The sequence below is a fragment of the Epinephelus fuscoguttatus genome, linkage group LG19, assembly GCF_011397635.1.
Source record: "Epinephelus fuscoguttatus linkage group LG19, E.fuscoguttatus.final_Chr_v1".
Taxonomy (NCBI): Eukaryota; Metazoa; Chordata; class Actinopteri; order Perciformes; family Serranidae; genus Epinephelus; species Epinephelus fuscoguttatus.
In genome coordinates, this window is record NC_064770.1 from 32,692,010 (window position 1) to 32,719,289 (window position 27,280).

Sequence of the window (27,280 nt, forward strand, 5' to 3'; positions counted from 1 at the left end):
CAACACTGCAGTTGTGTAAAAGTGTTTATTTGATTGCTCACACGTCACTGCTGGGACCTGTGAGGAAAAAATAAAAATAATGTTATGATGTACGAGTCCTCAAGACAAAGATAAAAGCTGACAAATTTCATGAATTTTATGATTCTTCTGTAGCCTTATTTGTGCTGCATTTGCCACATATTCAGGGTGTCTACAGGTCCTTAAGGTATTAAAATGTCTTAAATTTATGTCACAACAAAAAGGCCTTAAAAGTAATTTAAGAGTCTTAAATTTTAATTTGTGAGGTCTCAGCTACTACAAACATTTTATCTGATTTCATTTATCCTTTCTTAATTTCTTTTTGTGAAAGTTAATAAAGCCTTTCTATGTTAATGTTACAAATCTTTGAAAAAACTATAATAATGTCATTTTACTTCATACTTGCACTTACCTGTTAGCAAAATGTAGATTGACTCAACTCATCCTAATCACCATATTCCTACATAATAGCTCTGCACAAGACCACATACAAACTATCTGCCTGCAATGCTTAACCGTGGTTCTTAAACAGGAACTAATGTTTTTTTCAACCTGGGCCCTATTTTCCGATCTACTTTTGTCTAAATGAGTGATAGGATGTTCAACATGTGACATTTCTCCAGTACGAAACTAGGGCTGACCTGCGTGCAGCCCGTGAGCGTGTGCTGTATTAAATAATAGGGCACTCAGACAGCGTCAGACAACGTCAAAATACGTCCACTAAAAGTGCATTTTTTTCACACATGTAGGCTCGGATTGTTAGTGTAAGTATCCGACAACATAACGGAAAGGAGAAATGAACGTCTGTGTTTACCTTTAGCTGGATTCGGACATGTTCCTCTGCCTGTTGCTGCTCCCTCAGCTCCCTCAAGCTCTCAACATCAAAATACTAGGGATGCACCGAATATTCGGTAACCGAATATATTCGGCCGAATATTGCAAAAAAACACACATTCGGTATTCGGTGGAATAAGTTAAAAGCAAGGCCGAATAATAGCTGTGTGTTTTGATAACGCAATCAAACAGCATGCCGTGATGGGCGGAGTAAAATGTCGGCAGTGTGGCAATCCGTCCCTCACGGCACTCGCATTCGTTTAATTTATTCGGCTTCAGCCACAAATTTTCATTTCGGTGCATCCCTACAAAATACATCCACTAAAAGTGCAATTTTTCACACAGATACAGTACAGGCCAAAAGTTTGGACACACCTTCTCATTCAATACGTTTTCTTTATTTTCATGACTATTTACATTGTAGATTCTCACTGAAGGCATCAAAACTATGAATGAACACATGTGGAGTTATGTACTTAACAAAAAAAGGTGAAATAACTGAAAACATGTTTTATATTCTAGTTTCTTCAAAATAGCCACCCTTTGCTCTGATTACTGCTTTGCACACTCTTGGCATTCTCTCCATGAGCTTCAAGAGGTAGTCACCTGAAATGGTTTCCACTTCACAGGTGTGCCTTATCAGGGTTAATTAGTGGAATTTCTTGCTTTATCAATGGGGTTGGGACCATCAGTTGTGTTGTGCAGAAGTCAGGTTAATACACAGCCGACAGCCCTATTGGACAACTGTTAAAATTCATATTATGGCAAGAACCAATCAGCTAACTAAAGAAAAACGAGTGGCCATCATTACTTTAAGAAATGAAGGTCAGTCAGTCCGGAAAATTGCAAAAACTTTAAATGTGTCCCCATGTGGAGTCGCAAAAACCATCAAGCGCTACAACGAAACTGGCACACATGAGGACCGACCCAGGAAAGGAAGACCAAGAGTCAACTCTGCTTCTGAGGATAAGTTCATCCGAGTCACCAGCCTCAGAAATCGCAAGTTAACAGCAGCTCAGATCAGAGACCAGATGAATGCCACACAGAGTTCTAGCAGCAGACCCATCTCTAGAACAACTGTTAAGAGGAGACTGCGCGAATCAGGCCTTCATGGTCAAATAGCTGCTAGGAAACCACTGCTAAGGAGAGGCAACAAGCAGAAGAGATTTGTTTGGGCCAAGAAACACAAGGAATGGACATTAGACCAGTGGAAATCTGTGCTTTGGTCTGATGAGTCCAAATTTGAGATCTTTGGTTCCAACCTGTCTTTGTGAGACGCAGAAAAGGTGAACGGATGGATTCCACATGCCTGGTTCCCACTGTGAAGCATGGAGGAGGAGGTGTGATGGTGTGGGGGTGTTTTGCTGGTGACACTGTTGGGGATTTATTCAAAATTGAAGGCACACTGAACCAGCATGGCTACCACAGCATCCTGCATGACAGCTACCACAGCATGACATGCCATCCCATCCGGTTTGCGTTTAGTTGGGCGATCATTTATTTTTCAACAGGACAATGACCCCAAACACACCTCCAGGCTGTGTAAGGGCTATTTGACCAAGAAGGAGAGTGATGGAGTGCTGCGGCAGATGACCTGGCCTCCACAGTTACCGGACCTGAACCCAATCGAGATGGTTTGGGGTGAGCTGGACCGCAGAGTGAAGGCAAAGGGGCCAACAAGTGCTAAACACCTCTGGGAACTCCTTCAAGACTGTTGGAAAACCATTTCAGGTGACTACTTCTTGAAGCTCATGGAGAGAATGCCAAGAGTGTGCAAAGCAGTAATCAGAGCAAAGGGTGGCTATTTTGAAGAAACTAGAATATAAAACATGTTTTCAGTTATTTCACCTTTTTTTGTTAAGTACATAACTCCACATGTGTTCATTCATAGTTTTGATGCCTTCAGTGAGAATCTACAATGTAAATAGTCATGAAAATAAAGAAAACGCATTGAATGAGAAGGTGTGTCCAAACTTTTGGCCTGTACTGTATGCTCGGATTGTTAGTATAATTATCTGACAACATAACGGAAAGGAGAAATGAACGTCTGTGTTAACCTTTAGCTGGATTCGGACATGTTCCTCTGCCTGTTGCTGCTCCCTCTCTGTCCTAGTCTGCTCTTCAGTTTCAATGAGCTCTTCCTCCATGTACATCCATGTACTCCGTGTTCAAATAAATACGGGCAGTCATCAAATTCAAATGGCTCATCCAGATCCAGTTGGTCAAAATCGGGTGAAAATTCGGATATTTTTGTTGTGGCAAGTCAAAACACTCACTCAGAGAGTGAAAGTCTGGCTCTGAAATCTCACGTCTCACGAGATTTGAGTTGTTGCAGGAAGTTAACTGCTGGACTGACCTTACAAACGCGAGGAATTACTCTGTTTGGAGTAGTCATGGCTGAATTTTTACCTGATTTTGACCAACTGGATCTGGATGAGCCATTTGAATTTGATGACTGCCCGTATTTATTTGAACACGGAGTACATGGACGTACACGGACGCAGAGCTCACTGAAACTGAAGAGCGGACGAGGAGAGAGAGGGAGCAGCAACAGGCAGAGGAACATGTCTGAATCCAGCTAAAGGTAAACACAGACGTTCATTTCTCCTTTCCGTTATGTTGTCAGATACTTACACTAACAATCCGAGCCTATCTGTGTGAAAAAAATGCACTTTTAGTGGATGTTATTTGACATTGTTTGACGCTGTCTGAGTGCCCTATTATTTAATATAGCGCGCGCTCACGGGCTGCAGGCAGGTCAGCCCTAGCTTCGTACTGGAGAAATGTCACATACTGAACATCCTATCACTCATTTAGACAAAAGTAGATTGGAAAATAGGGCCCAGGTTGAAAAAAACATTAGTTCCCCTTTAAACATGATTTGTCCAAAAATATGTCCTAAATTAGGTTAAAAATGTGTCTTGAACAGGTCTTAAAACGCATTAAAATTAACTGTCAGATATCTGTAGACACCGTTATTGTGTCAGTGGCTTTTGGCTAATTGTAAGGCACTGTGGAATCACTCAAAGGTAAAATGTAGATAGATAGAATACTTTATTGTCATTCAAGGACACATGTAAAAACCAGTGCGCTAGAATGAAATTTTGTTGCACTGACTCTCGGAATAGCAGTTAAAAATACAATTTGTCAAACATAAAAAGTGCCTTTGTACATGGGCTGCCTGCTCTACCAGGTCAGCTAATGGGTGCCAAAGCCTTCAAACTCTAATTAATACACCAATCAAATACCCAGGGACCATCTGCTTCTCTCATCATATGGGTTATTTGAAAAAAAAAAAAATCAAAAAAAAATCAAATGCAAATCAGACAAACACAACTGATTCATCTTGTGCAAACGTGTTAAACATTAAACCGCAGCCATCCCTGTTGACTTCTTGTTGTGGTCATGTCTGCTACGTAGCAGGAAATGACTGCTATGAGCAAACAGTTCTTTTGCTTGTTTACTGTCTGTTTATGAACAGTGTCACCTGCGTAGTTCCTGCTTGGTGCATGTCAACAAACTGTGACTGATCATAAGGTGAATAGAAAAAATGCAAAGTGACCTTACTTGATAAACTGGGCAGACCACATATATTACAACAGACAAGCTGCAGGTTGTTAAACATCGGCCTTGATCATGCCTTCCTTGACATACTGAATAAGTCATACTGTGTCATTATCCCCCATGTTTTTGTCTTTTTTACGAATAAGAACTGAAAATTAGTTGAATTATTCACTGTGTCCATGGAAACAACAATGAACGCTGCCATGAATGTAGCCTGTGGTTTCCTGACATGGTGAAGATAGTTCTCATTCACAGCATTTGTTCCAATGTCTCACTATGGGATACGCCTCCCTGGATGTACCTCAGAAGCATTTATCTCATTACACCAATCCTGATTGGCTGGTGATTGAGACATCAGCATCAGGTGGATCCATCATCATCATTTAGGCCTTGTTTACACGGATACCGATACAAATAAAAACAAAGTTTTATTTATCTTGTATAAAAAAAATTCCGTGTTTACACGATCAGCTGTGAAAACGATATCCCTGTTTAAACGCAAAAACGGCAGCTGTTTGCTGCAATTAGCATGCCAGGCCAGTAGGTGGCGATACGCCATATGTCAAACACCATAGAAGAACATTCTGTGCATGTAGTGATTTGTTTTCCTCTTGGTGCTAGTGATAAAAACAATGATAAACTACATTTTAACCTTATGTAGCATAGTTAGCTGCTATGCACTTACTAATATTGGGCACAGCAGACATCTTTGTTCGCTGATGTAGCGGTGATGTTGCTGCAGCAGTGGGTTGCAACATCATCGTTTTCCAAAATCCATCTATCCTGTTTACACGTCTCCACAGAAACGGATATTTTTTAAAAACTTTCACTTTTGAAGCTGTTTTTTAAAATCTTGGTTTTCGTTGAGAAAAAAAAAACACCGGCTACGTGTAAATGATAGATGCAAACGCAAAGGTAAGTACCCGTTTTCAGAAATATACAGAACCGTATAAACAGGCCCTTAAAATAAGCACACTTTTGTTGTTTTGCCCGAGCAAAAAGGGCTGCCCGGTGAGACATCTCACTCGTGCCACTCTGAGAACCGGGGTTACGTAAGTAACCTAAAGTTTGTTTACCTTTTTGATAACTACATCACAGCATTATTCATTAATGTTTAGACAAGCTTTGGTTATTTGTGATGCTGTGTATATATGCAATTCAAATATGTTTTTCCCTTCAAACTTTTTTGGTTCTGGATGTCCGCATTTTAACTCTGCTCCAAAGTGCCTCATACTAGAACTGTTTTAGGGAGGAGCTGTCATGTACAGGCATACAGCAGCTCTGCTTAGGAGTGTGTGTTCAGCCGCACATCATACTCGCCCTGCTTTCGACAACATCAAACTCACTCTGGTCTGCACTCACACACTGGTAAACATTTTGTCTGCACCGCCTGCTCCAAACACCATTGAAACACTTTGCTTATTATATTCAGCGATTCTGAATTTTAGGTGCAAAACTAATATTTTTCGACACCCTGTTTTCTTTTTTTCTCCCCTGCACCCTATGATGTGTTACCATCGTATTAAACTTACTGTTGATGCAGCCGACGGTGCAGTCCCCATCTGCAGCAGAGCACACTTCTGTCAAACACAGGAAGTAGATCTGAGGGGAGAAAAAAAATACAACAGGAAAACATTGAAATAGTTTTAATACATGGTTACAGTGATCCTAGTGTACATGTAGAGATTTAAGGCAGCTTGAACATAAAACATTTTGGGTCACTTCAAAGACAACATAGATGTTTGTATGGACGTGTTGGTTCAGGGAGGTACCTCAGGGTCCTCCAGGTGAGGCTGTCCTCCTCCAGTCATATAGGAGGGACTTTCTGAGGGCAGGGACAGGAAGCCAGAGATTAAGATCCTCCGGATGTGATGGGGATCAGAGTGTGGGGAAGGAAGCAGCTGTGAATCACTCCGGCTGGGACAGCTGAACAACACACAGTGAGGGATTTACAGTTACAACTGTAAAACTCTGCACAAGAAATAAAACCAGGCAAAAAGCCAAATGTGTTCTTTTGGATTTACAGCTGCAGGATTACTTGCACCCAAAAATACAAAAGTGCTGGACAAAATAAAATCTAAGAGGTGGAAGTTTAACAAAAGTTAAGTAGAAGATGAGCAGAGATGTAGCCTGACACTTTGAGGGTCATCTGCCAGTCAGATTTTTATCGATATCTCCAAAACATTAAGATTTATTCTCAGAGACCACTGATGTGGGGTCTCTTCCTCTCCAAGACAACCAGACCAGGGGCCACAAAACGGCTCATTCTAAGGTCATGAAAACACAGCAATTCTTATTTTTAGCGGATTATACATTAAAGAAAACATATTTAATTTCTGCTAATATATCCGCCTAAATCCTACACACTGGACCTTTAACTAGTAAATACTGAGCATACGACTGGATAAATGAGACTTGGATTATACAGGATGGGTTGTGTTGAGAGTCTATAAATGGATGTTTTCTTTTAGTTTTGCTGCTGTTAAACGTGAACCCTGTGACTTCAGTAGTTCTGTCTGGTGTCCTTATAAAGCAAAATATATAGAAAAAATTGAAGCGGTTCAGAGAAGAGCAACCAAATGAATCCCAGGTCTGAAAGAGATGCCATATGAAGAGAGATTAAGGCACTTAGAATTACCAACTCTTGTCTATAGGAGGTATAGAGGCGACGTGATTGAGGTTTACAAACTTGCCCACAAAGTATATGACTCCACAGTTGAGCCTGTTGTCAGTTTTTGGAATAATAGGTATGAATTAAGAGGAAATTCCTTAAAACTCCTCCCAAAAATGTGTCACTCTGACAAAAGAAAAAAACTTTTTTACACTTAGGGCTGTAAGAGTATGGAATGAGCTTCCAGAGGATGTAGTGCAGGCTCCATCAGTGAATTCTTTTAAAATTAGACTAGATAAATTCTGGTCAAATAAGGATTTTTTTTATAATTATAAAGCAAGGATATGATTTTTGTGGATCTGGATTATTTTTGAGATAAAGTGAGATTATCTTGGATATATTGTTATATGTATTTAAGTGATATGTATGTATTATTGAGGTTTTGAACTGTATATTGTGTTTTGTTTTTCTTGTATGGCTGATAGTATTTTGAGTCTGATGTAGAGGATTTATATCCTGTATCAGATGTATTTTCATTAAATTTCATTAAATCAAGAATTTCATAATTTCTTGGATTCTTCGTTTACTGTGGAGGCATGCAAGAACAATTAAGTTTTCTTAATGATTTCAGTGTAACACATGGTAAGTATTTAATAAATAATAATAATAATAATAATACATTTTATTTATATAGCGCTTTTACAGCTCTCAGACGCTTTACATTTAAAACTAAAGAAAAGAAGTACATACATGTAAGTGCAAAGAGATAAACAGAAGATAAGGACAATATAAAACAACAAGGTGCAAAAGCATAGTGCAAAACAAAGAAAAGGAGGGCACATGAGGAACCGAGAACGAAAAGCTAATGTTAAAAGGTTAAAAGCGGATTTGAAAAGGTGAGTTTTGAGGAGTGATTTGAAGGTGGATGGATTTGGACAGTCACGGATGTGTACAGGGAGGGTGTTCCAGAGGGAGGGGGCGGCTATGGAGAAGGCTCTCAGTGCTTGGTCCTGCGTGGAGGTGAGAGGAGGTTTTTGTCAGATGATCGAAGGTTGCGGGAGGGAGTGTGGTGGTGGAGCATGTCCGTGAGGTAGGAGGGGGCCTGGCTGTGGAGGAGGATCTTGAAACTGATTCTGCACGGAAGAGGGAGCCAGTGTAGGTTTTGCAGGACAGGGGTTATATGTTCACGGGAGCTGGTGTGGGTGAGGAGGCGGGCGGCAGAGTTTTGGATGTACTGAAGTTTGTTGAGGACTTTGGATGTTGAGGACTTTGGATGATGAGCCGTAGAGGATGCTGTTCCAGTAGTCCACTCTTGAGGTGATGAAAGCATGGATGAGAGTTTCAGCGGCAGAGAAGGAGAGTAATGGACGGAGACGGGCAATATTTCTAAGGTGAAAGAAGGCAGGTTAGGGGAGGCAGCTAATGTGATGTTCAAATGAGAGGTTATTGTCGAAGATGATACCAAGGTTGTGGATTAATGGGTAGGGAGAGAGGGTGTTGTTGTCAATGCTGAGGGTGAAGTTTTCTGTTGCTGTAGAGAAGGATTTTGGACCGATGAGTATTATTTCAGATTTGTCACAGTTGAGTTTGAGGAAGTTGGCTTGCAGCCATGATTGGAGTTCAGTCAGACAGTTGGTGAGGGTAGAGCGGGTGGCCGGGGTGATGGATTTTGTGGAGATGTAGATTTGGATGTCGTCAGCGTAGCAGTGGAAATGGAGACCATGACGACGGATGATGGAACCAAGGGGGAGTAGGTAGATATATAAATCGGGTGAGGTATTTCTTTAAAGACGCTGACTTGAAGATGGTGATGAATGAGAGGTGAATTCCCAAATACATAAATGAATCATCTCCTCAGCATTATGATCACTAAATGTCATGGTAAAGTGACCAATAGTTGTAAACAATCTGGTTTACACTCAGCATCTGTCCCATTAGGTCATTATCGCGTTAGTGGTGCTGCATATAAATTAGAACAGATTGTAACATGCTGACATATCCTGTTGACTCCTGCAGCTGCATGTAAGACTAAAACAGTCACATAATTAAACAAACTTTATAAATAAGATAAGCTCCTACCAACAGAAAGTGAAAAGCTTGGTGTAGAACAATAACACACTCACTCAACAAAGCAAAGTAATTTGTAGGCACAAGGCGCTTCATATTCAACCAGCCGAAGGGGATAAATTAATTGGTTGTTCTTTAAACACCTGAGCTTTGTGAGTAAAAAGCAACAATCAGGGGAAATCAGCACAGGATGTATTTTAAAGTCAGCAGGCATATTGGTCTTTGACTAAATCCTAAATCCCATGAAAAGATAAAAGCGAGCTGTAGTCAATCATCCTGCTCAGTCTGTTAAACACTCACATCTGAAGCTGCCACAACAGACAATATTCAGTTTATCTGTGTGTAACATACCCGTCATAAACCAGCATCCAGCTGGTGTATGGAGCCTGAGTGTAAGCCACGCAGGAGTGAACCAGCAGCACCAGTCCGGGCTCTGGGGCGTCCAGCAGGCTCACCTCCACATAAACAGGTCTGCCTCGCAGGAAGCTGAGAGGAAGGTGAGCCTCAGGGTGGAAGCTGGTGAAGGAATAGTCTACAAGGACAACAATATTGTCACATTAAAAGCCGGTCGCTCAGACATCAACCTGCTGATTTTAAACACCAGGTGAAAACGTCAAAAGATGATGAGCAATTTAAAGAGAAGACAGAAGAGATTCACCTGTGGCAATTCTCAGCTGCACAGTGACAGTGGCTGGTGGAGACTGAAGGGGAGGTGGAGGAGGTTGATCCAACACATGGAGCCTCACTTCACCTGGAGAACCTAGAGAGGAACTACATTCCACCATCAACCTGAAGATCAACACAGACAGCTGATGAGATGGAAACAAATCTAACGACAAAGTAGATGCAGAGCGTGTCAACATTCCAAACTAAGCTGAGCATCTTGTGACACATGGAATAATTAGTGTCATCTTGTGTATTTTAAGACAATATTTATCTTGGATCTTTTCTCTGTCACTGGCCCAGAGGGTGGAGATGTGTCTGTGTGTATCTGGTGGGTGTTTCCTGACTGATGACAGTGACGTAAAATCAGACCATGATCATCTGGGCCTTTCGCCTCACCACAAACAAATCAACAGCTCTGTTTCAAACATGCTGCCAATTTAGTAACTTGTATGTATAGGTAGTTTGTGCTCCCCTATTTACAGGACATAAATGTAATACTAGATTTACCGCCCTGAGGTCATATGCCTCTGCCCACCAGTCAAGTTTCTCTTACAGTTTCCATCCATGTCTGTGAACACATGAATGATTCCCACACAGAAGATCTACACAATCAGCACAGTTTCAAGATTAGAGTCACCAATTCAGTATCTGACCAAATTATTCTCCTTCTGATCCCGATTTATGACGTTGAGTAATGGCTAGAAAAGTGTTTTTACAGAGCAGTATGATGTCACAGTGAAGGTGACCTTTGACCTTTTGGATACAAATTGTCATCATTTCATTAATCCTGTTAGACATTTGTATGAAGTTTTGTCATAATTAGCGTATGAATTCTTGAGTTGTGGCCAAAAACATACATTTGACCTTTGACAACATTTTTTTTTAATCAGTTTATTCTTTAAGTGGATGCTTGTGTCAAATTTAAAGCAATTCCAACTTGGCGTTCTTGGGATATTCACAAGAATAAGATGGACAGAAGGTCACAGTAACCTTGACCACCAAAATCTAATCAGTTCAATGAGTCCAAGTGAAACTTGAAGAAAACTCCCTCAAGCTGTTTGTGAGATAACGAGTTCACAAGAATGAAACAGATGGGGTCACACAGACCTTGACCTTTGACCACTAAGAGCTAAGTAATTAACTGTTGAGTCCAAGTGAAAGTTTGTGCCAAATTTGAAGAAAAGTCCCTCAAGCTATTCGTGAGATACTGCGTTCATGAGAAAAAGATGGACGCAAGGTCACAACAACCCTGACCTTTGACCATCAAAAAGTAATCAGCTCATTGTTAAGTGCCAAATTTGAAGAAATTTCCTCATGTTGTTGTTGAGATATCGTGTTCACGATAATTGAGACAGACAAGGTCACAGTGACCGTGACCTGTGGCCTTTGACCACCAAAATCTCATCAGTTTATTCTTCAGTCCAAGTGGATGTTTGTGTCAAATTTAAAGAAATTCCATTAAGGCATTCTTGAGATGAGTCATGTATTTGTACCGATTGTTCATTAATATGCACTGTCCTCTTCAAATAAATTGAAACTGAAAAGCTATCGGATTTACAAGAATGAGACAGGCGAGGTCACAGTGACCATTGTCCAGTCAAAGTGAATGTTTGAGCCAAATTTGAAGAAAACGCCCTCAAGGTATTCTTGAGATATCACATTTACAAAAATGAGACAGACGAGGTCACAGTGACCTTTGACCACCAAAATCTCAGTTCATTGTTCAGTCAACGTGAATGTTTGAGCCAAATTTGAAGAAATTCCCTCAAGGTATTCTTGAGATATCACGTTCACAAAAATGGGACAGACATGGTCACAGTGAACTACGAACCCTATGACCACCAAAATCTCGGTTAATTGTCCAGTCAATGTGAACGTTTGTGCCAAATTTGAAGAAAACTTACTCAAGCTGTTTGTGAGATAACAAGCTCACAAGAATGAAACAGATGAGGTCACACAGACCTTGACCTTTGACCACTAAAATCTAATCAGTTGAATCCAAGTGGACATTTGTGCCAAATTTGAAGGAAACTCCGTCAAGCTGTTTGTGAGATACTGTGCTCATGAGAATAAGATGGATGCAAGGTCACAATGACCCTGACCTTTGACCATCAAAAACCATCAGCTCATTGTTGAGTGCCAAATTTAAAGAAATTTCCTCACGTTCTTTAGATACCGTGTTCAAGATAATTGAGACAGACAAGGTCACAGTGACCTTGACCTTTGACCATCATTTGTACCTCACAACCAACAGCAGAAAAAATGCCCTCCTGTAAAAGACAATCAATATGGTTTAATTTAAAAAAAAAAAAAAAAAAAAAAAAAATGTCCCTGTGGAGCACTTTGAATCACATGTGTCTGCATGCTGCTGCCGTACCTGACAGGAGAGTTGTCCTGCAGAGCGTGGACACCATGGACCTCCAACAGATGAACCACTGTCTGACCAAACACCTGACAAGTAAACAACGTTGGAAAAATTATGTCGTGCTCTCCCAAAGCAACAGTGTGATGCATGTCAGTCAGCATGTAAAGCATCGCTCTATTCAGCCACATTAAAGATGGTTATCACAAAGCATCATCACAGCTGCTCTGCATCACATGGTACACATAACAGTCTGCCTCACTTGTTTGTTTACTCCACAGCCGTCCAGCGGGACAGTGTAGATGTGCGGGTCAGAGGTCAGCTTCTGCAGCGTGCAGGACACATTACTGGCCTCAGAGGGATGAGCAGGCAGGGCCACTGTGGGCTCCACCACAGAGTCAGGCACCGCAAAGACTAAATGCTGTCCCACTGTACAGTCTGTTGGCACACACACACACAAAGTCACTCCTGAGCTGCGCTGGTTTATATTTAACCTTTGTTTTAACGGGAATATTTTGACTGAGAAGGAAGTCCACGGCAAGACGGCAGCATAAAAAGCGTCACATAAAGGAACAAATAACAGACTTAAAGGTATACTCTGCAGAATGGTCGGGTGCTCTTGTAAACACGCTCACCAGTGGAAAGCGAAATTAACAACCAACCCCAGAGTCATGCTCATTTGCATTTCGGCTCACTATATTTGCGTTTCTTTCTGTGCTCTCTCTCTTGGACGCCTGCTGCTTGTAGTCTGGCACCTGATCGCTGCCTTTTTATAAAGCTCTGAAAATATGCACACTGGAATCTGGTCCTGGCTTGTTTTTGATTTTATGGTGTCTTGTAAGACCATGCAGGCTGGGCACAACTGTTTGTATGACACAATAATAAAAAAAATCATTCATTCACATTGCAGACACCACAGCACTCTCTTTTTCCAGTGATTTCTCACTTGACTTCTCCATCCTCTGTTTTAAACCTGGAGAATATGACTCACCCACTGATGTCGTGGATCACACTCCATGTCAAGGAACTCAACTTTTCACGATCCAAAACAATTTTTTGTTTGGTTGAAATGTTCTGAACGGCTCAAAACTAGGTGCAGGAACCAGAACAAACGTGTTCAGTGTTGGTGAAAAAGTGTACCAGAAACAATCTTGTAAATTCATCTTGACCACAACAAAAAAAATGCCTTTTGTGTCTACATTTGAATATCTATAATATTTTAACCAAACTATGTCATTCGTTCAGTGTGGTGGTTTGGGCGTAGGCTTCCAGCCTGAAAATCCTCACATCAATCATCAAATCTTTATGTTGTCTTCATTGTCAATTAATTTGTAGTCAGGCGTGTGTTGACAGGATCTGGTCTGGGAGAGACTCACCGTTCACAGGGTACGAGCAGCAGCCTAAAGACACGCTGCAGTCAGAGTCTGACACAGGGCCAAGTCCACAGGGTGAGGCAGCAGAGGGAGTGTACGGACCGGACTGGAGCTGATCTGAGAGCAGGGTAAACAAAGAGAAGAAAGCCAGTTTTACTAGAATGCTTCTATTCAGCAGCATGAGAAATGATGGATTCATAAATCCAGATTCAGGTGTCTGGTTACAGCCAGGGCCAGATGCTCAGGACTGAATAACGTTCTGCCCCCTTGTGGTGAAGTCAAGACACTAACAGTAAAGATATCTCTCCAAAACAGAATCAAATCAGACACTCAGGGTTCCCACACATTTTTACCGATGAATTTTCAGATCTTTTCCATAATATTTTACTATATTTTCATTGACATGACTGAGTAATTTCAGACCGCCTGCCTCCAAGCCTCTCTGACAGCAGGTGGTTTGAAGAAGGGATCATTTCTAAATGTGGGGAGAACACACACTTTAATCACATACTTTTCTTTTTACTTTTAGTACGTACTGCAGCTGCCCTTAAAAGTACGTACCGCTGCATACAGTATGCACACAATCGGGACATACTACTAAGATAACGCCCTGAACTTTGACTCTCGTGCACATATATTTGTGACCTTGGAGGTGAAACAAAACGCCTGTCACTAGGCTCTCCAGAGATGTTGGTCAACTTAGAGAGATCTGCAGAATGATCAAAACTATTGCCAAAAACAAAAGGACGTAATTATGAAAATACTGACAGAGAACTGCAGCTGTAATTTCACTGTTGCAAATAAACTGTAAAGTTAAACTACACACATCGCAAAGTAACAACAGCAGAGCTCTCTTGATTGATCTCCATCTCTGGCTAACTTGACAAGTGGCGTTTGTTTTATGTCCAAGGTAACAGATATAAAAGCAAGAGGGTCAAAGTTCAGGGCATAATGTTTTGAGACAGTAGTGTTGCATGGTATACCGGTACTAAAATAGTACCACTGTACTAGAGTATTCCAAACAGTACTGCGCTGCATTTGGAAAATACCGGTACTTTGAAACTGATTCAATTCATTAATTTAGTTATTTTACTCATTTATGCACACAAACGCCTTCCTATTGGAGCACAGATTGCAAAAGTGGTGTGTATGACAACACCTGTATCAACATCCACAGCTGGCGCACTTGAAAAAAGACAAGCGAAAGTCTGCCTCGCAAAGGGAGGGAACACGAGACAACACAAACTTGGTGGAACATTTGAGTTACCAAACCGTGACGTCTGTACCGAGGTACTGACCAAACCATTATTTTTTTTTGGTACCGTTACACCCCTACTATTTATTGTTCTAAAGGTTTGTATCCAAAAGGACTTTTCCTTAGGAAAAGTACCGAAGAGTATCGAAAAGTATCGAAATTCATATTGGTATTGGTACCGAAACAAAGATTTTGTATTGTGACAACACTATGAGACAGTAGTATGTCCTGATGGTGTGCATACTGCATACAACAGTACAGACGTTTTAAGGGCAGCTGCGATTCAGAATGCACCCAAGCTACATTAAACACATCTTGGCAAATCCTTACCAAGATCATTCACACATTACATTTCCACCGCCAACTAGCTCCATACAGCAATGTGTATCACGTGATACTTGTGATGTTTAAATCAGTGGTCCAAAAGTGGGTCGTAGGTCCATTCTGAATGGAGTGACTCACAAACTTGTCAAGTTTGTAAAAGACACAATTTATTTATAAGTGCGGTGAGTTTCCAGCACAGTTTTTATTTAGAAGTGTCATTTCCTGCTGTACAGTGAGTGAATAACTGACAGCTACTTGACAGAGACAGCAAACTAGCTGGACGACATGGCCAAACACAAGTCTGATGCTGAATATTAAACTGTGTGGACCTTGAACTGATGACTAAGGAGAAACCTGGACCCTGTGACTGGATCAGTTGGGAACCACTGGTTTAAACGGTCTTGCAGTATAGTACTAGATTATAAATTAGTAATACAAGGAACGTATTTTAATAATGTCAGACATGTCATTTTTATGAACGAATTTTAAACAATAGCTGAAATTTTTTCCAAAATACTCAAGGAATTTCATGACCGTGAGAACCCTGGACCAGTGGTTTTCAAACTTTTTGTTACCAGGGCACACCTATATTTATAACTGTGCACAACAGCTTCTATAGCATGTGTTATCACTCTTATCAGACATAAGCAATGACACACACATAATTTCCATACATGAATAGGTTCCCTGAAAAGGTTTTTTTAAAATTAAAATATATTTTTTTAGCTACAGTTTGCGTCTTTATCAGGAAATGGGTGCACACAACATACTGATTCATTATATTGCAATAGTAATAGTGTGGTTATCAGAAAATCCCATGGCACACCTAGATTGGCATCACAGCACAACATTTGAGCACCACTGCAACAACTAAAGCATCACATGATTTTACAGCTGCTGGAATTTCTCTCTCACTACTCACCTTTCATTTTATTATCCTGCCTGTCTTCTGCTTCTTCTCCACCAGGATGCCCAAAGGGAACATGTGGATGTTGCTGAGTGACATAATGGGAATCGAGGCTATAAACGGGGCTGTGCAGCAGCTGAGGGATGCTGGGATATCCTGCCTCAGCAGCATGAACCTGCCAATCCATCCCCCTGTAGTCAGATGGAGGCGGAGATTCTGATGTTGATGCTTTCTCAGGGTTCATACTGCCTGCAGGGTGTAGTTCCCGGACGGATGCTTCAGGCTGGAAGTAGTGGTGGTAATAATAGTAGTATGGATGAATGTGGCCGTTGTGAACATCATACATTGATTTTGTGGGTGGAGCAGTGGTTTGATGTTTGTGATGGGGCGGTGGTGGGGAGGGAGATGCTTCAAGCAAAGGGTCCAAAGCTTCTTTAGGTGGAGGTGGAGGTGGAGACACACGACTGTCAGCGCTGGGTAAACTCTCAGGTCCATAATACATCTGATAGTAGTGATAATAAGGGTGGTGGTAGTACGGGTTAGCAGGGAGATTATGGATGGGTGATGGAGTGGGGAACGAGGGTTGTTTAGGAGGTAGAGGTCTAACAGTGTCTGCTCCAGGAGGATTACTACTGATAGGGAGGGGAGCTTGGACTGCAGGAGTCACAGGAGCAGAGTGTCTCTTCTTTTCATGCAGCTCTTCTTCAGATAAAAGTGGGCGGATATTTTTAGGATAATCACTCACCTCATCTGGCTGATCTATGCCAGGATTGAAGTAGTATTGGTCGTGCACTTGTGATGAGCGAGGCTGCGGATGAACCAAGGTGCTCGACGATAATTTTGTTTCTGCAGCTTTGTCAGAGCTGAGAGGAGCCACTCTTTTAGCCTCGCCTTTAGCAACATGTGGAAAGTAATAGTAGTGGTATGGATAGGGCTGTGGAGGATGAGGTGTCTGAGGTGCAGAGGCTTTGGGAGGAGCAGTGTAAGGATGAGAGGCGGCCTCAGGCACCGGCTGAAGGAGCTGCTGTGAGTTGACTCTGCGGAGAGCCTCAGACTGCTGCACGTCAGCAGGCAACACTGGCTGTTCAGGGTTGTGCGCATTCGTTAAAGACTTTGGATCAGGATCTGGAGTTGGACCAGGAAAAGGGATTTTAGGGTGATGGTAGTAGTGATAGTATGGATTGAAGGCATGGCTGGGGGGCTGGAGAGGAGGTGGTTCAGCTTGAGTAGGAAGGCCTGTGTCCGAGGAGGGGGCATGAGCAGCACCGTGGCCGTCAGACACACCTAGGACTGGAGTTTCTTGCTTTTGTTGCAGATCTGGATACAAACCACCTGAATCCTCCTCCTCATCTGTACGTGACAGAGAACTGTGGACATCAAAATGTTTATAAGACTCCCTCACAGGAATTTCATAAGGATGGAGAGGCTGGGGACCAGATGTAGGCTCAGGAGTCACAGGTGAGGGAGAAGGAGGGTTAAACGCATCGTGTCCATCAGGACTTGCATACTTGTGGTGATATGTAGGGTGGGGGTAGTAAGGCGGGGCCAGGTAGAAAGGTGGAGCCCAGGGAAAAGACTCCAGGGATTCTGGCATGTGCCGTGTGGTTAGATGATGATGGCTGTTGGCCAGAGGCTGATGGGTCAGTGGGAGTTCTTCAGGCAGAGAGATGGGACAGGCCAGTGTGAATGTGTTCTCTCCTATCTGAAGAGAAAGTGTGTGTTTTCCATCCTGAAAAAAGATCAGTGGTTTTCTGTGAGAGACGGTACACACACACACACACACAGTTTAGGATAGTAAATGTCTGAAGTCAGTGTTTCGACATGCTGCAGGACATGTTCAGATGCAAATACGACGATTGTTTTGGGAACCTCTGTCCAATGAGGCTGGTTTGAGACAGTGGGTGTTTTATTCATTATTTTGTGAACATTTAATTTTTGTGATTGACCTATGGATTTATTTAACATATGGTATTTCACACTTGTATTTATTGCAGATGATCATTTTGATTGTTGCAGATTTTTTTGATTCCCACAAATGCTAAAAACTTTTACATTTTACATAAATACAAACAAGATTTCTACGGCTGCAACGAATAATTATTTTTTATTGCCGATTAATCTAATAATAGTAATCTATATTTATACTAAGACAGGTTTTTGTTAGATATTTGGTACTTATTACACACATATACATGGGTTATTTTGAACAATTATTAGGTACAGGTTTATCTATATGAGGAAGGTGTCTGAAGGGATGATTTATACACTGACAACTGCTTCTTAGTATTTGTAAATATTACTTTTATCTGTCTGCTTGTTTTTTTGCTGTTTTGTTTGTTTTTTTACACTTTCAAAATAAATATCAAAATATCAGTATCTGTTGACTGTTTTTTCAATAACTCGATCAGTTGTGTGATCTATAAAATGCCAGAAAATGGTACAAAGTGTTTATCAGTGTTTTCCAAAGCCCAAAATGGTGTCCTCAAATGACTCGTTTGGTCCACAACCCAAAGATATTCAGTTTCGTGTCACGGAGGAGGAAAGAAACTAGAAAATATTGACATCTAAAAAGCTGTAATCAGGAGTTTGACTTTTTTTCTATGAAATTTGTTTTAGTATTGATCAAAAAAAACTTTCTACCTACAGATATTAGGGTTGATTGACAGATTTTTTTTTTTAATTGCCAAACCCCCATAGGTTTACAAGACACCATTACATCGACGTTGCAGTAACAAGCCAAGTACATGTTATTTAACTACTCAGTCCAGAAACTGAATACACTGCCTTCTGTCTCAGGCCTGGCAAAGAAACTCGGCCCCTTCTGAAACAAAACTCAAATTTATCATGATCTAACCAAAACAAATCAACATGGAGAGAAGTCATTTTACTTAAAAGTACATTCCTTATGTCTTCATACACAGGATATTATAATTAGCATCATTAATAGGATAAATGTGCTTTGGGGCATCATAAACAGAAACACACTGTGCTATTTCACATATTGAAAATGTAATTTCAGTGTCTGAATGAATAGTGACTTTTCTAAAATTCACCTTTACTATGATGCCACATGTCACGAATGGTGCAGCGATTATGATCTCTGCGTCTCGTCTGTCCAAAGTGTAGCCACACTGCTCAGCCAACACCACTAGAGGGGTCCACTCTCCTCTGACTGTTGTGAGAAGGACAAAAACTACTGTCAAATTTATTTTAAAATGTCTACAAAACCACAGAGAGGAAGAAAATCAGAGTGAACTGAGTGCTAACAGAATGGAAGGAGAAATTCAATTTTTGAGGTTACCGTTCACCCTCAGCTCCTCTGTAGCAGAGTCTCCCTGCACTCTGACAGTCATACCATACAGGGAGCAGCAGAGGGAGGGCGGGCCCGCAGCCTGAAGCTGGATCTGAGACACTGGGCAGGACATCTTGACTGGAGTCCCTCTCCACAGCAGAGGCAACACATAGCTGTCATCCTGAACACATATTTTCAACAGGATTAATTTAAACTTTTACTGCTGGTGACTATAATTAACAAACAAGCTTTTCCCATTAAATAAACATCACAAACATGAGTCAACAATCCATGAAAGTCCCCAACTGTCCTGTCGAGGTGACGTAAGAGTGTAGTGAGTCATTTCAGTTGAAATGTATGATTCATCTTAATCTGGAACCTCTCAGTTTATTTTGGATTTCCGCGGGGCGTTATCAACAGACACAGACAAAAATGTGTCTGGATGCAATTAGACAGTAACAACCTATCAGAGCATCAAAACATGACATTGTGCCGAGAGACAGACAAATATAAACAGAGCACAGCGTGCAGAGATGAGCTGTGATGGTGCAGCGTCAATATGTCTGACATAGTGTTGCTGGTTTTATCATCAGAATTGGAAAATATTACTTCACATATTGTCACGATACTGGAATTTATAACTTTGATCAATTCCTTGAAAACATTTTTTTATATTTGATACCATTTTTGATACCAGGGGGAAAACTGACATTGAGGGCATAACATTTTTAATTTCTATTAAACAATAAAAACAACAAGGCTATAACATGACAATGACGACTTATCTTTTCTTGGTAAGTAGGTAACATTAACAATAAGAGAGAGTGCAGCCTGTACTGGTGTACTGATAGTGCAGAAAACCATTTTGAATATTCAGAATCAATATGCATTGATTTTTTGATATTTTTGACAACAAAATTTCAGAAAGTTCCACATCAGCTGAGGCCAGCTGTTAGGAAATATGAGCAGGGGGACAACATTTTCAAAAGTGGGCCCCTCATCCACACCATACTTCGGGGCAAATATAATCCAATTAATCATATTTCCACATGTATTTTATCTACTCTGTGTTTAGACCTTATTTTCATATTTTGGAAAGCAGAGGCAGTCACATGTTTGTCCGAGGCTGAGAGATGTCCTCCAATGAACAATTAGGAGAAAAGTAAATTAACTATTATTTGAAGAAACCACATCTTAACATCGAATCATGAGTGAACTTTTTTTTTTGTCTTCATTTAGGCTACTTTAATCAAATATTGTTCAAATTGTGTGCAGAGCTGGAACAGTATAAAGAGTATATGGCCGTCAACTCTCAGTTTTCCAGTCAAACCTACTTTATGCAATTCAACGACTGTTTAGGGACCCCAGTATGCAGAAATATTAAATACAACATTTTTTTTAAAAAATGGCAACGTTCCTTTTTCTCTTGCCAAAATTTTGCACAACTTTTGTTAAAGCCACATGTTTGATATGTGTGAAATAAATAATAATAAGTAAGGCGGGACCAGGTATAAAGTAGAAAATAATAACAAAAAAGTACCCCACCACGCCACTAGGTGGCTTATGTCATTGGCTGAGTCATCCCAGTAAGCACAAGTGTTGCTGTTGTCAGGAGGCAAACAGTTTTTGACTGTGTTCGGAGTAAAATTTCCATGGCTGTATTTATTGAAAGTTTGTGTTGAACGTTACTGGAAGTTATATGGACCTTATGGACAATGGTGAGAAACAAAATAAATGATGATATACAGCACTGGTAAAGATTGTGAGTAATTTTCTGAGTACATGTCCAAACAACTCAGCCAATTAGCAACCAGCAGCAGCTTAAGTATAGGGCTAGACACTACTTTGGAGCGTAATGTCGCCCCCTTTCTGACACGATGGAAAGGGGAGGATAGTTGGTACTAATGAATTCCTCAGGTCCTCTACTTTAATAGACATCTGTGTTTTCACTGTAGCTTTAAAAATGAACCGATAATGCAGTTGTTGTTTTTTTTTTTACTAGAAATCTGTTAACCTCACTTCTTACCCTCAGCTCCGCCTGTCATACCTGCTGATTCTTCACTTTTTCTTGTCAGACACGTTATTTTCTTGTTCTCTCTGTGCCCTGGCTTTTCTTTTGGAAGCTTGTGATTTTTGGTGAGGCATTCTGACTCAGCTAGTCAGGCTGCAGCCCACCTTAGGTTTTTGGGAGTATCAGATGGCATGCTGAAATGTGTTTTAATGATAAAAATAATTAATTATCGTGGAAATACATATAATTTGGACTGCCAGTGATTTAAGTCGATGAGTAAACTGTCGTACTTGATCCAATTTAAGGGTCAACCATAGACCTTTTTATGCCCCCCCCACATCCTTGAACAGGGGTCATTCTGTTTTTGAAAATGCCTCAGCGGCACATCTCTTTCATGCTTGTTATGTCCTCAGCGTGAGGGTGCATGAGCCAAGAATGAAGTCATCATGTATTTTGCCTTGAGCGTGAAGGCAAGGTGTAAAGCCTGATTTATGGCAGGGAGCGCAACGCTTTTGATGAGTGCTGCTCGACAGATGAAACGTATTTCGGACAGAAAAGTGTCAGTCAGCTATTTCCTTTTATGTCAAGCACCTGGAGAATTTTGTGTGACAAAATATGACGGTATACACAACAACAAAGTGGTTATGTAGTGACAGTCCATCACACATTCACCCTGCAGCTCCCTGGTTTGGTTCAATGGACCACCTCTTTTTCTTGCCCTCCCATTGTCTCATTTTAAGTAAATCTAAAATAACTTTAATTCAAATTAACTCACTAATTTCACCCTCCATTATCTTACCGGCTCCAAATCAGCACACATACAGAGACAAAAGAAAATCAGCTGTCAGAAGGATAAATATACCTACTGCGATATAACGTAACTAAACAAGAGGGATGTCATGCTGCTCTTTAATTTCTGTCGAGCAACCCTCATCAAAGTTGTTGAGCGCCCTACAGGAAGTCTGGCTTCAGTCATCGTATCAAACCTGCCCCGTATCTGATAATAGGTTGTAACTGGCCCAACCTGAGCCACGTCGAGTATAAAGTGTGCAGATTCGTTCTGGTTCCTGTTAGAAAAAAAGACTGTTTGGTGCAAAAACTCACCAGTATCACCTGGTTGGTTGAAGTCTGGAGTAGGGGTGTGCCACATCATCTTGTTCGCGATAACACCGGTATAATTTTTAAAATCATATGAAAATTCATGTTGTGATTCTTACAATATTTCGACTTGTTGACACATTGACATCATACTGTTACCTACTGCAACAACAAGCATGGCTGAAAGCTAAATGATTAGCGACTCAGCAGTGGTTCCAAAAAGAGGAGCAGCTTCAGTAGTGTGGAATAAACTGTGGCGTCCTGTATGTTTCAAGAACAGCCCCGGACTTCTCGCACTCTTTTATTGACTTAGTGCTCAGAGGGAACTCATTCAGCGGCTCCTCTGGCAGCAGCAAAGCCTCTCTCCCTCTCCTCTCTCGCCGTGCGCACACTGGAGTCGGTGTCATCAAATATTTTGTCATAAACCTTTGGTAATGTAAACCTACCTGACACTCACTGCTCGACAAAAACTCCATATATGTGAATGTGTGATAGTTGTGGTATCATAACAGCCTGTCACAGGTTACAGCGTGATGATTAGAGGAGAAATGGCAGAGCATAAAGTGATATTATTTTAGGGCCATATCGCCAACCCTTAGTCTGGAGTGATGAACTAATCTGTGCGTTGGTATCTGATCTACAAAATGTAATGTAAGGATTTCATACCTCCACTGTGATGTGGCAGGCGTCATATTGAGCCATCAGACTGAGGTCTCTCCATGTGGTCTGAACAAAGTAACCACACTGAGGTGGCAGCCTGGACAGGGGCACGGATGACTCATTCACTGAGACACAAAAGACACCAAAACAAAACCTTAAATTCACTCATGACAAGTAAAAAGGGAAAACAGATGCATGTCTAAATCAAGTCAGCACCAGCTGTTATGTATAACAACATCACTATTGAGAGATAAAGCTGGAGTATCTGTGAAAGCGGAGGGCTCACCTCGGTCCAGCTGTAGTTGCACAGCTCGTCTCCTCCTGACAGTGAGGGTCATGGCGTCGTCTCCACACTCCACCACAGGCTGCAGCCTCTGCCAGCTCTCGGCTGAGCCGCTGAGCCGCTGACCTGTGCTGGTCTCCTGGCCTCCCTCAGCCTGGACTGGTGAATGAAAACAAACCACCTCAGAGTTCACAGGTGAGAATACAGCACAAATTAACATGAAGCAATAGCTGGCTCTCCCAGTAAAGGAAGCACTGACTGCAACTCTGATTTCAGATTCAGAAAATAACAAAATCATCACAACGAAAATATAATTTTTAAATCTTTGAATTAATGAATTTGTACAAAAAGTCTTAGAAGTCTTAGAAGTCTTAAGTTAAGGTTTCCTCGTCAAATTGGTTGCACAAAACACCCTGAACTCCTACTTAAAGTTTTCGTACAATGTTCACTTGTGTATTTATGGTTTTCTCCTTGTCTTGGTCTTATACTTAAGGAACCCTTGACCGTTGCACAAGACCTTAGCAACCAAAGCAAGGTAAACAAAAAAGCACTTAAGGTACCTCTGACTCCGTCTTAACTGCAACACGACCGAGTTTATAGTGATAAATGGAAAAAACGAACACACCCTGAGAGGACTGTTCCGATACGCTTTTGATTTCACACTTGTGCTTTCTGTGATTGTATTCCTCCAGAAGGTTAATCTTTTCCTCCTCTGACTAATGTGGTTTTCATGTCTTCTTTTCTTCTAAAACTTTTTTACTATTTAACTATGGGACAACTATGTGAGACGATAACAGGCGTCACAAGGGTCAGTCCAAGCAAACAAGTGATCTCCAAGGAAACTATCACCACTGTAAAATCCCTTTCAATGCAGTAAATGAGTTTTTCTGTAGCAAAGTGCACATTTTAAGGGATTCTGTGCAACTGAATTGAAGTGTTTTAGAACTGATTTTAAGATTTTACTGATCGCTAATAAAGCACTTCATGGCTCAGCCTCCAGTTACAGTGCTGAGATGCTGCCCCCCTATGAGCCAGGTTGCAGCCTCAGATCCTCAGGCAGGGCTCTGTTGGCTGCTCTTCAGTCTCAGCTCAAAACTAAAGGTGACCAGGCTTTTGCAGTGAAGGCCCCTCAGATCTGGAGCTCCCTGCCTGAGGATCTGAGGCTGCTGAATCTGTGACATCTTTTAAATTACTCCTATTAATTTCAGCACACTGCGCTCCAGTGTGGAGTCTGCATGTTCTCCCTGTGTCAGTGCGGGTTTTCTCCAGGTACTCCAGCTTCCTCCCACAGTCCAAAGACATGCAGGTTAACTGGTGACTCTAAATTGTCCATAGGTGTGAATGTGAGTGTGAATGATTGCCAGTGTCAGCCAGTGTCAGCTGGGATAGGCTTCAGCCCCCCCATGACCCCTAACAGGATAAGCGGTTACGGAAAATAAATGAATGAATAATTTAATGTGCTAAACATGCTGCTAAATATGAATATTACAGGATTATATTTGGGATCATCCGACACAAGACGCATATAAAAGCCTTGCTGGGAAAATGAGAGGAGGGAAACAAAAAGCTTTGGAAGCAAAACATGCAACACACGCCAACTGTACCTGTGTGTCAGCAGCAATACAACCATGAATGTTCCCTGATCGAAATAATCACAGACAAAAAGGGCCTACAGTTACATTCAGATCTTGTCCTTCAAATAGTTAAGTCGATAAAATCTTAATTGCATTCCTTGTCCCAGAGTTTAATGATAAGCTGACGAAAAGCATCAGTGATGATTTCGGGTCCTTTTACAGCAGAGAGACGCTCGTTGTTAGAGATCTCGTTAGCATTACAGTGGAGTGAAGATCATCGAGAGCAGCTGTTTGTTCAGATTTTAGACTGAGATACAACCATTCAACAAGCAGAGCAGATGTTTTGACAGACACAACACACATTATACTGAATTCAAATGATGGGACTGAGTGGGATATTTCAACAAATACGAGCACATATTGGACATTTGCAAAAGAGGCCACGAAAAAGAAAAGTAAGATAAATGAGAAGTACAGGAGGAAGCAGAAACAAGGAGACAAGAATATCCAGAAGTGGTGGAAGTAAATTTACTCAAGTACTGCTCTTGAGTACAATTTTAAGTTGTTTTTTTTTACTTTACTTAAGTAATTCCATTTTCTACTCCATTTATTTGGCAAATTGAGGTTACTTTACAGATTCCCAGTATCACAACATGAGATCAACAAAGGAGATATGCTAAATTTATGCATTACACAGATAAGTATACAAAGTAAAATTAGCCCCACTGTTACAGTTATATTGATTATTATGATCCAATAATATCTACTATAAAATACATTATCTGCATAATGCCTACTTCTACTCGTGGCATTTACGCATGGTAAGGTGCTAATACTTTTGTACTTTTACGCAAATAAAATCTGAATATACAACTTATTTGTAACAGTATTTCTACACTGTGGTATTGCTACTTTAACTTTTTACATCATTAAATTATTTGCATACTTGCTCCGCCACTGAATAACTGAACAAACTGGATTCAGAGGACATGATAGTTTTGTGTTCTGGGTTATCATTTTATTTTATTTATCACTTAGCCGTAACAGCTTAAATTTTGAGTCCACACTATGAAAGCAAATATGAGACATAAGCATTTGAATTTAAGCAACTGATCCCCAAATTCTGAAGTTTAAACATTGAAATATTTTACTTTAAAAAACCATGTTTCTGAATTTGTTTGTGAAAATAAACTAAAATTTCTCAGTTAGCAATTTCAAAAGCTGAATTCAACAGTATTTTGCACTTGCTACGCAAAACTGCACAGCTTGTATTCCTAAACTGCTACACTGTGCACAATTGTTATGTTATAGTACCTTTAAAAAAGTATCTGCCACATTTTTATCGTATCTATTCTGTAATTTGAATGTCAAAGTACTTTGCCTTCACTCAGAGGCTCAAGGAAAAATATTTGTAGCTTTGGGGAGGGTAAAAAAAAAAAAAAGTTTCACCCCAGCCACCCCTCCTCTGAGAAATTAAGAGCAGTCCCTTATGTCCCTTACCTGCCTCCATACCACACTCGGTGTTAATGCACTATTTACCAGCAAAAACACAAAGAAGAAGAGGGAGTAAAGTTTACTGTGAGGAGAAACAAAGTGATGTTATCTCAGCTTACCTTGAGCAGCAGAATCAGACTGATATCCCACATTAGGATTTTCTTCAAGTTGACCTGAGATGTAAAACTCTCCAGGGACGACATGTTGGATCTTCCCTTCAGTGCAGTCTTTATTTGGAGGATTAAATGACGTATACATCCACTTCTGCTCGCTTCTCTTCAGTTTGTTTCTGGTTTTGAGGCTTTTATCAGTTAAAGTTGACGCCATTTTGAGTTTGAGTGTGTGTTGAGGCCCTCCGGTGGTTTCTACCTGTGTGTCCCTGTTGTTGAAGTCCCGGAGGGTCGTCGCCTCTTCTCCCGGCCTTGAGTGACGGTGTATCCGCTCTGTGTTCTCTCGGTTACCGGGGTGGGTGATGCCTACAGCCGTTAAAACGCTGCTCCGGTCATTATGAAGAATCAAACGGGCGTCAGGTTGTGATAAAGAGGGCTGACAAGATATTATTGTGATGGTGTAAATGAGAAGGTCACAGAAGCTGTATCCTCTTTGTTTCAAATTCATTTCAAATAAGAGTTTCTGTCTGAGCACCAAAACACTGGGACAGAGGACACACCTGCAGGGTTTAAATAGACTTCCTGTCAACACACCTGTGCACTAATTAGCCTTAATCAGACGTGCGCATGCGCACACTTTCAGACGTATTACTCCTGTTGGAGGTTTCAAATGATCAGCTGTGGAAAGTGGTTTAAGAAGCCTACATTTACTCTGTAGGCCTACTTACGAATAGGTTGAGAAGATTAAATAAAAAAATAAATTTAAACAAATATTTG

At 40.9% G+C, this 27,280-nt stretch overlaps 3 protein-coding genes across 3 annotated transcripts in view; 1 reads left to right on the forward strand and 2 right to left on the reverse strand.

The window, feature by feature from the left end:
* The window catches only part of srebf2 (sterol regulatory element binding transcription factor 2), a 597,702-nt gene that overhangs the window by 122,951 nt on the left and 447,471 nt on the right, over positions 1 to 27,280 (reverse strand). The gene's annotated exons all lie outside the window — the stretch shown is intronic.
* The window catches only part of zgc:65811 (uncharacterized protein LOC393524 homolog), a 635,041-nt gene that overhangs the window by 21,273 nt on the left and 586,488 nt on the right, over positions 1 to 27,280 (forward strand). The window lies entirely within an intron of this gene.
* LOC125879895 (uncharacterized) lies at positions 16 to 27,076 on the reverse strand. The gene is made up of 14 exons (XM_049562042.1): positions 26,513 to 27,076; positions 23,329 to 23,484; positions 23,049 to 23,167; positions 19,283 to 19,454; positions 19,035 to 19,153; positions 15,997 to 17,710; positions 13,499 to 13,612; positions 12,385 to 12,560; positions 12,138 to 12,211; positions 9,753 to 9,883; positions 9,446 to 9,626; positions 6,189 to 6,342; positions 5,949 to 6,018; positions 16 to 57 (listed from the first exon to the last, which is right to left on the reverse strand). The coding sequence occupies exons 1-14, from the start codon at positions 27,009 to 27,011 to the stop codon at positions 38 to 40; spliced, it is 3,699 nt and encodes a 1,232-aa protein (XP_049417999.1). The 5' UTR covers positions 27,012 to 27,076; the 3' UTR covers positions 16 to 37.

Excerpts from the sequence above, each read along its gene's own strand:
- LOC125879895 (XM_049562042.1), bottom strand. The coding sequence starts at position 27,011 with ATGAATTTGAAACAAAGAGGATACAGCTTCTGTGACCTTCTCATTTAC. Across the intron at positions 9,627-9,752 it reads GCAGCTGAGAATTGCCACAG|ACTATTCCTTCACCAGCTTC; the intron begins GTGAATCTCTTC and ends TTGTCCTTGTAG. Across the intron at positions 6,343-9,445 it reads TGGATGCTGGTTTATGACGG|CTGTCCCAGCCGGAGTGATT; the intron begins GTATGTTACACA and ends TGTGTTGTTCAG.